The 9,691-nt window shown below is 35.0% G+C and overlaps 2 protein-coding genes across 3 annotated transcripts in view; one reads left to right on the forward strand and one right to left on the reverse strand.

Moving 5' to 3' along the window:
- The window catches only part of LOC128190019 (tripartite motif-containing protein 2-like), a 28,867-nt gene extending 26,543 nt beyond the window's left edge, over window positions 1–2,324 (reverse strand). The window contains exon 1 of one of the 2 annotated variants that reach the window (XM_052861881.1): window positions 2,306–2,324. The gene's annotated coding sequence lies outside the window, so the exon portion shown is untranslated. The remainder of the gene's footprint in view (window positions 1–2,305) is intronic. The other variant, XM_052861875.1, reaches the window with a different exon arrangement.
- A 191-nt stretch (window positions 2,325–2,515) lies between these two features.
- Window positions 2,516–9,345, forward strand: LOC128190801 (uncharacterized). Its single transcript, XM_052863001.1, has 3 exons — window positions 2,516–2,651; window positions 7,129–7,430; window positions 7,790–9,345. The coding sequence occupies exons 1-3, from the start codon at window positions 2,635–2,637 to the stop codon at window positions 8,440–8,442; spliced, it is 972 nt and encodes a 323-aa protein (XP_052718961.1). The 5' UTR covers window positions 2,516–2,634; the 3' UTR covers window positions 8,443–9,345.
- Window positions 9,346–9,691: the final 346 nt, after the last annotated feature.

Below are 9,691 nucleotides of genomic sequence, written 5' to 3' on the forward strand. Positions count from 1 at the left end.
AATATTCCCCCCCCCCCCCCCCCACCACAACCATCACCCCCATCCCCAATTATAATTGCTTGATCAATATCATTTGGGCAAGGTCTATTTTTAGATCAAAATGATGCTTCTAAATATGCTGCAAAAGATTTGAAAGAAGTCAATTCAGTCAAATTGTTGAAGAGTCATGGATCAAGAACCCCGATCCAAAGGTAAACTATGAACCAGTATATGTACATTTATATCTGTTTATGCTGGTTTGACCAATATGATTGCTTATGATCAAAAACTATAGCTATAAACTTATAAAAATAACTTATTACATGTATACGTAGCTGCAGATCTGTAGCTATATGGAAAAATTTGAGCTGACATGCTGTAAAATTATAGTTCCTCCCATTCAAAGACCTCGCAATTTAAGGTGTACCAGAACTGGTCCTAGTTTTGGACTAGTTATTAACCTTATTCACTAACTTACATATGCCATTAAAAAATGCACCTTGTGGAAATACTAATATAACACCATAAAATTCTTCAGAAACTTTACTACTGACACCAGATCTATACTAGTATCACTTTACTTGCTTTGGACTTTCTCTATAACACTCATCATCCTCAGAAAGTGAAGTATGTTAAATTGAAAAAAAAACATTTATGGTATGTGCAGATTGAGAGTCCCCATTTTTACATGCAAACAAACCACACTATTTCACTTTATGGGGATGGTATAAAGGGTGTTTAAAAGAAATTAAGAGGCAATTTAAGTGATAACATCTATCTTAAAATGTTTGGGGATTTTTTTGGTATCAATCATTTGTACAACATGTTTAGGGAATTTAGGTTAAGAAGCCGAAAACTAGCACAAGATTTTTGTGTGCTGTAAATTGCAACTTTTTGTATGAGAGGAATGGTAGCTCTCAGGTCTGTCAACCTGAATTTCATGTACGGCTACACATCTGGCTAGAGCTACATGTGATAGAAAATATTACTGTATGTCAATTGTGATGACAACATACTTTGATTTGTTGGTGAACTTCATTTATGGGTATGTATTACTATTGAAATTCTCCACAAAAAATGATAAATGATAACATGGGATTGAATTTATATCACCGGCCGCCCTAAATTCATAACAGTCCTTAAGTCAAGTCTCTTGTTTTCCTCGCATATCTCGTGAGATATAGTTATACCTTGATGAGGAATAATAATGAAAATATTGTAAAGTCATATGAAAAAATAGAAGTCCTTTATATGTATGTTATCATTAATTTAGTATAACAAGTTTGACCATGCATCTAATGTAACGTGGCACAAATTATTATGGAAACGGTTCATGGACCTCCTAAGATAAATATCTGAGCATTGAAGTATATTTAATAAATTTATTTATCAGAGGATTTGTTCATAGTACAGCTGTTGTATGCTTGTCTCGGACATGTTTCCCAAAATTTATCATTCAGAAATTAAAATACAAAGCTGATAAATCACAACCGCAACAAAGCAAACCAGTGACTGTCTAACTATACTCTGTCCCAAGATATCCTGGATTCACATTTTGTTTAATTGTTTGATATTTATAAATACCTCAGGCATCAAACGATGTTCATTCAAAAGTATTAAAAATTTTTCAAGATTTCTCAGTCAAAATGCCCCAGCCGGTTAGCTTATCAGGTTTCAATACATTGCTAAAAATTGTGATGTCTACGGGGATTTTGCATTTCAGCAAGCCCGGATTTTAACGTTGAAAAATTGCGCTACATATTCCGAATGGAGAAAAGATGTAAACATTCCCCATTATAAATCTCCGTAAGGAATCTGTTTTCATTCTTGTGGTTTTTCCTGAGTGAAAGATGATAATGTGTCGATGAAATTATCTTGGAAATTATCCCTTTCAACTATTTTGATTGCACTTCTTTCACAGGTATGTGTACTTTTATTAAAATTCGTCCAAATGTGCTGCATAAATATCTTGGGGCAGAACACAATTTAAGGGCCAAGCCCGTTTTAACATTAATTTCAATGTAACCATAAATCTTTATTTATATCCGTCTATGTTGGATAACGTTCCTGGTGTTAGTCGAGGAAAATGAGACTTTTGAGAAAAGGATAGGTATAACGTTAGCTTTAACCCACAGGGATGTATACTATACATATCTACTTCTCTACAGAAAACAATGGCGTATCATCAGCAGATCATCAGAGAAAATTCGAACATTTCTTTATTACATCAGTAGTGTGAGACTCTGCTGTGTGACTGTGTCACAATAACAGTAAGCGAAATAAAATCTTAAGAGTACAATATAAAAAATAAGAAAAAAATACATACTGAGTGTAATTCTGAAAGATGTAATCCTGATATAAACTATTCAAAACGATTACCGAATAATATGCTGTTCCTTTTCCTTTTTAAAAACAATCCAAGGGAAGATAACTCTAATATTATCTGCCTACTTTCAGTTTCAATTTATCAGCTGTGATAACGGGTGGGAGGGAATAACTAGTGTAGATGAGAGGACCTTGTTGATGAGAACTAATTTTTGTCAATATAAACAAACATACATCTCCACTATTTTGATATATCAAACAACCACACACTTCCTGTGTTTATTATCAATAGTTAAAAATAGAATATTAATCATCATAGAAGTCGTTGAGATGAGAAAAATGGACAGGTACGTAACGTTACGATTTTACCCCAAATTCACTGTTTTGTTGTACAGGTACAAAACTAAACATCACCAAGTTAACTCAGTTAAATATAATGTTAACAATATACGAGGATTGTTCCAAAATTACGTGTAGAACTGGACCAAATGTGGAGAGGAGTGATGTAATATACACTGGTGTTATTGTTAGATGGTAATTTCGGTCGGGGCGTGATTAAATCCAATAAAGCCCAAAGGGCTTACAGATGTATTTTATTCATGGATTCAAAGTATGATTCCTTATTACTTATGTTTATATAATTTTCAGCAATTGTACGATTAAATATTAGAATATTATTATGCAAACCCCTCTTCCGCCCCAACAATACGTCATTTCAATTTATTGGACTCCGAATCGTAGTACGTGTTATCACAAAGACACAGAAAAATGTAAATATTTGTTGCTATATCATGAGATTTGCATGTAGGTTTTTTTTTGGAGGGGGGGGGGGTTATGTACATGTATGTATAATCAAAGTACTGAAGAACTGACGGGAGTTGATTTTGTCGATGTTTATTTATTTTAAAATCAATGATATGTTATTTTGCATGACAAGTACATGTATAGTTTCTAATTTGAATTACGCACATTTTTATAATATGAATTTTTGGACTTTCGAAAAAACACCATATGAATCATGTTAAATAATATTTAAAGATAAAATTAATTCAATCAAGCTATGTATCAGCAATAGAAATATTTCTCTAACATTGTATGGATCCAAGCAATATTGAACTCTAGTCTCGTTCAATCAAACGCTCGGTTGACACCGTCAATCTCCGACAAGGATTTTCGCAGACAGCCGAGCGTCGAGTTGGACGAGACTATATTGAACTCTGGCGTAGGAATACATACGACTACAAAAAATATTGAAATTGTTCGTACCATTTAAAAACTTACTATTTTCAAGGTATTTATAAATAAGTTTCTTTGAAAAACAATGCTTTAGCATAAATTACATCGAATTTATCAATTATTTTCAAGAACTAAGTCTTGTCAGCAGCAATGATTTGTGTTGAGGTCCAAACTCTGTTTCACTTTCGGTTTGTCTGAGTAACTGCATAGGAGAGTTGATTAAAATCAAATTCCAAAAACAGATTATACATCTTCGAAGTTAATTGATCGCAATCTAATTTATCACGAAATATGAATATTTCAAAATAATTACCCAATGTCGTATTGTAAATTTATTGCAAAAGTAAAGTTATAATAATAATGCATCATAAGTCATATTGTAAAGTTTTGTATTTACACCCATCCAGTAAAAATAACTACAGCATGACGCAAAACTTATTAATAACAATATCCTGGAACATTGAAAATATACGTTATGTTCCTATCGTCAATCTCAATAGTTCCACTGACAACGTCTAATTTAATGCATAGGCGCTCCCGATTTATAAACATGTAAGCGTGGAAGAAATCTTCATCACTAATTTATAACACCAAGACCCAGAACTGTATAAAAAAGTTTCAAATTATTTTGTAACACATCATATTCTCTCTGGGACAGTTTTCAAAACAAAAGGTTGTTAGCTGGGATCTTACGCTGTAAACTGAGTTTGAAACTGTCATCTTTATATGATTGAAAGTATAAATTCAGTTATAGGCTTATTCGTGATCATATGACCATTGCCGTGAAAATAAAATACAAAGTAATACAGAGCATTTTTGGACTCTGCAAATCGTTTGTTCTCAGGTAGACTCTTAAAAACAAAACTAGAAATGCCTAGTGAATGTGCACTCAGGGTACCTGTTTAAAGAAAATGTTACTTTCCAAGACAGTTTGGGAAATAGAGCGTAAGTATTGTGACCGATGTGAATGCTGGCAATACTAAGTCTAGTATTCGACGTCACACATTGCGCCGCCTGGGAAAACCCGCTGATATTATTTCTAAAAAAATGTTTCTCAAGGACTAATTTAAACACGAATTTGAATTTTGGGGTACTGTTTGACAAAGGGTCAATGATCAAAATACAGTTATATGGCGAAAACTGAACAGAATTTAAGTATTGCCATCAGTTTACGCAAGCTTGGGACATCCCTCGATGCGCAAAAAGTTAAAAGAACGAAAGCGTATGGAAGCTAGGAGTCTTCTCATATTTGTTGTAAAGAGTTCACAAAACTAAATACACACTTTTATCAAGTGGTGGTGACTATTTGAATTCAGTGACCATTTTATTTTCCTAGCAAGGTCAATACATGTATTTTGTTTATTTTACTATGTTTCTGTTATCGAGAATTTTATTAAATTATTACAATACAGGCACGTAGCATCGTTTTTGAAAGTGGGGGGGGGGGGGGGGCAGACTCATCCAAAAAATCTTCACAAGCAAAAAAAAAAAAAAAAAAAAAGGAAAATTTAAAGTTTTCAAACATCTTCAAAATCCTAATCCGGGGGGGGGGGGGGGGGGGGGGGGGGGGGGGGGGGGGGGGGCTGGCGTAGTATATAACTTCAATTTCACTCCTTTTTTCCTTATTTTCATATCATTTTTTTACATACTCCCAAAAAGTGGGGGGGGGGGGGCCAACTCCATGATAATTCAATTTTCTATATGTAAATTTTAAAAAATTTGTTGCTGCGAGAAAAAGTGGGGGGGGGGGGGGGGGCAGCCCCCCCCCCCCCCCCCCCCCCCCGATGCTACGTGCCTGCAATAACGTTTTAAGATTTAATTTTAATAAATTTGTTAAGCCCATCAAATAAGGACATTTGATCAGAAAAAAAATTGGCTCGGGTAAGAACTTAACTGAATATTTAAATCATTGAATAAGAAATTGGTTATCATATGACGCCATCATATATGTTACGTTGTGCAATTTACAAGGTATATCAATCTTCATGTTCCACTGCATGTATTAACTATTGATTAGGATGTTGTATCCTTATGATCTAGTTAATTTTATCAGAGCTTTACTGTCAAATTACATCCAGTTGAAAATATTCTTTCTGAATCTGACAAAATATACATTTAAATTTCCCCTCGCATAATACAGCTTATATACTTGTAAGAACTAACCCCTCGTAACTGTGCAACAGCCTCCCCTTACTGCATGCGCATACTCACCTTCATTTTGACGCCATATGTCGTTTTAACATTAAGGTTTTTTTATCTCTTCGTTGCAGTGATTTGTTCACTCCTTTCTCATGGTTATTAAAGATAAAGAAATAAATGTGTCTAAGAGTTCAAAAGAGTAAGTTGGAGGAAGTTCGACACACAAAATTGCGAATGAATATTTTTTACCAGAAACTCTTCTATAATTCAATTAGTAAAAAGTTCCTGGTAGTAAAAAAAAACCAATCTCGTTGTTCTAACAGGAACCAAATTTCGTCGGGTATGTGTCGACGTGTAGTCGATGTGATATTTGATTCGAGGTTTTCAACTCAGTGGTAACACATTCTGGGAATGAGAAGCTAACGCTGATATGATGCTCAGACATAATAATCTTAAAGGAAATTTATGTTTGTTCTGGTCACCCCTGCGATTGTTATTGTCATTTAAATTTTAGACCACGTGATTTTATTTGACCCTTTCAGTTTCGCAGTAAAAATTATGCCTCGTGTTTATAGTCTATTCCATAGAATCTAAGGTACTTGTAGTAAAATATAAAATCTAGAGGTTTATTTATTTTAAACTTTATCTTTATTAATTGGTGGATAAAATGTGTTCTAGAAATAAATGCAACAATACAAAAATAGTTTTTATCTGCTGTTGCAGCAATTAACATGCTTGTAGAGATCCCCCCCCCCCCCCCGAGGATTAATTTTCGATCCGCGCCTGACCTAGTAATAGCATCAATAGTGAAACAGACTATACTATTTTATGCAGAATGTTCCTTGAAAATGCCTCGATATGCTACTTTTTTATGCAAAACAGACACCCATTATTTTTCTAAAAACATGGTATTGCACACCACAAGCATCACACATGGCTATGATTTTATTAAGCAACCCAATGTTATTTTCAACCACTCTACACGTTGATGAACACGAACGACAACTCTGTTCTGAATATTATCGTTTAATGTAAATAACCGCTAGATGGTGAAATAAGACAAACATCGTAAAAGGTTTTCATGATTTAATATAAATCCAAGTAGGATATGATATAAAAAACGACCAGTACTTACGTATTTTGAGAATATTATCCGAACACTTATACTTCCGCTCGAAATTTTCACATGAACTGAACAAATCTCGGTGAAGTCTCGTGAACTTTCATTCGAGTACCTCTGGATTTATTACATATTTAGCAACAATAAAGAAAACATTCCGAACACATTCGCAGGGGTGTGGTGTCACTCATGTAACAGTTATTGAGGTATTGGAGATAAACATGAGATTTGAGATACTCGGTGGTGATTAAAACATTGTTACATTTCTAGATATCACCTTTCTCAGAACCTTCTTTACAAGTTTCACTCATACAATTGTCAAATTTCAGAGAGCGTGTACTAGCGGAGTTGGAGGATCAAGGATTTTCGGTGGTAGAGGACGTCCTTTCCCCGGAGGAATGTCAGAGATATAGCGATGAGTTCAAGAGCTGGGTCCGCCAGTACAAAGACAATGACAGGACGTACGGGAGCTTTGAGTCCCTGGTACAGTCCTACAGAATAGGACACTTCAACGCTTCCTGGGCAGTCCGCCTCAAGGTCAAAGCCGTGTTCGCCGAGATCTGGGGGACAGAGAAGTTGCTGAGTAGTGTAGACGGAGTGGCAGTGTCCCCTCCACCTGAGAGTATGCCAGGTACCCCTCCAATGTTTTATACACACCCAGCTAGTTCACATTAAAATTGATCATACTTTAATTAATATAAATATAGAGTATTGGCATTTCTTTGGTATTTCTCTGCCTCAAACAACGAAAATATTACAACTTTTAATTTTATTCGTATTAAATATACATCAACTAAAGAATGCAAGGGGATCTTATTCTGCCAATAAACGTCAATTAAGGTTTGCGAATTGTATTAATAAATAATTTTGAAGACAATTGTATGGACCATTTACTAACTATTCACTAACATACAACCTCCTTACGCTTATCGTTTCATTTGATAGTGATTATATGTATAAAGTTTTGTTGCCTTTACATAACTATTGTAGGTCAACCAAGATTTCGCAACGACAAGACCTTTCTCCATTTGGACCAAGGAGCAAACCGACTGGGTCTTCATGCCTACCAGAGCGGAGTGTATCTAGAGGAGTCGTCAACTTCTGATCACTGCTTTAGGGTCCTAAAAGGATCCCATAAATTCATACAAGAATTCTATGACCATTTTCCTTTGGCAGCGAAAGAATCAAGTTCTATGGAATACTATGAACTCAGAGACGAGGAGATAAAATGGTACAGCGATTTGGGGTGTCCACAAACAACTGTCCCTGTCCCCAGGGGAGGAATGGTATTGTGGGATTCCCGTTTGGTTCATGATAACGCGAGACCGATAAAGGGCCGACCAAACTCCGATAGGTGGCGCCACGTTGTCTTTGTGTGTATGACGCCAGCGAAATGGGCTAAACAATCAGATATCAAAATGAAAAGAACAGCCTATGAAAATCTTCTTCTTACAACCCACTGGCCAAGTCAAAATGTCACTACCTTCCCAATGTATCACCCAACGGGGAAAGAGGGGATTCAAGAACTAACCGAACTGCCCGAGATAGCTACAACAAAGGAAGCTAAGCTATTGATGGGGGTGGAGGAATATGACTTCAGTGATGGAAAGTCCAACGGACCCGAGGAACCAAAATGGCGATAAAAAGATATAAATTTAATTTGAAATTAAACCCCAAATAATCGGAGTATCAAGTTCAGTGATGTAACAACAGTTTTTTGTTCAATATTACTATATAAGGTTATCATAAGCTTAATATACACCACGCACCATGTTGCAGGATGGGGGCGGGGGGGGGGGGGGGGGGTGTTATGATGTTTTCGACCTGTTCGTCAGCCAATCAGTCATCAGAGCAACTTTAACCGCTGCAGAGAATTTCGTAAAACTTTATAGGTAATATGAACACATTATGTAGGTGTGCATATTACCAAAAAAATCCGATTCATTTTTTTATTTTGTAATGTTCGTTGACCCTTCTGAACTTAAAATGTTGGCTATTTATCGGATTTAATAATGAACAGTTTGTCAGCTCTAAAGCCGCTGCACAGAATTTTCTAAAATATGGTAGGTAAAAAGCATGGCTTGTATTGAAAATAAGACTACAGCATTTCCTCTAAATCCAATACAATTTGAAAAATCAATTCGTCAGCACAACTCCTCTTAAAAACACTTGAATAAAATTTCATAAACAAAGACAAAAGTATAGATGTGCATATTTACAGGAAGTTTGGAAGTGACGATTTTTTTTAAAGTTTTGCCCTTTATTATATTTGTGTGTGTATTGAATGCATACTCTGACTATCATTGATTTGGGTTTTTTGAGCTTGCTCACTCTTTTATTTCATTGTTTACAACGATACAAACATGTATGTGTAACATTAAAATCATTACACTAAAAGATTTATGTTGATTTGTCATTTTAGCATTAGATTTTGAGAATTACACATATATCTAACTTGTACTTGCACATTGTTGTGTACGTTCTAATCTCTAGGCTGCGATTTTATGGGCAGATTTGATTTCATGGCCAGAACAGACAGTTCATAGAAATTATGCTGTCAAGAAAAAATAATAAACTGAATCTAGATTCAGATTTTTTGTGTGTGTGTATTTTTTCTACCTGTAATGATCGTTAATTTAAAAATGAACAAAAGAGCATCAGAAGGCTGGAGGAACCTCAGCAAGAATCTAATATGGTGCCATGAATATGTTTAGCTATTGAAAAGTGTTTCTTTATATATGACACGAGCGTACTTATCAATGATATCAAGATAATTTTTCAATAGAAAATTGTCATCAATCAAAAAATCTTGCAGCTATTCCCTACATATACAATATAACATTTATGACATTTTTACTGTAGAATAGAAAATATTGACGGTTTAATGTATTT

Source organism: Crassostrea angulata, chromosome 6 (assembly GCF_025612915.1).
Source record: "Crassostrea angulata isolate pt1a10 chromosome 6, ASM2561291v2, whole genome shotgun sequence".
In the NCBI taxonomy this organism is placed as follows: Eukaryota; Metazoa; Mollusca; class Bivalvia; order Ostreida; family Ostreidae; genus Magallana; species Magallana angulata.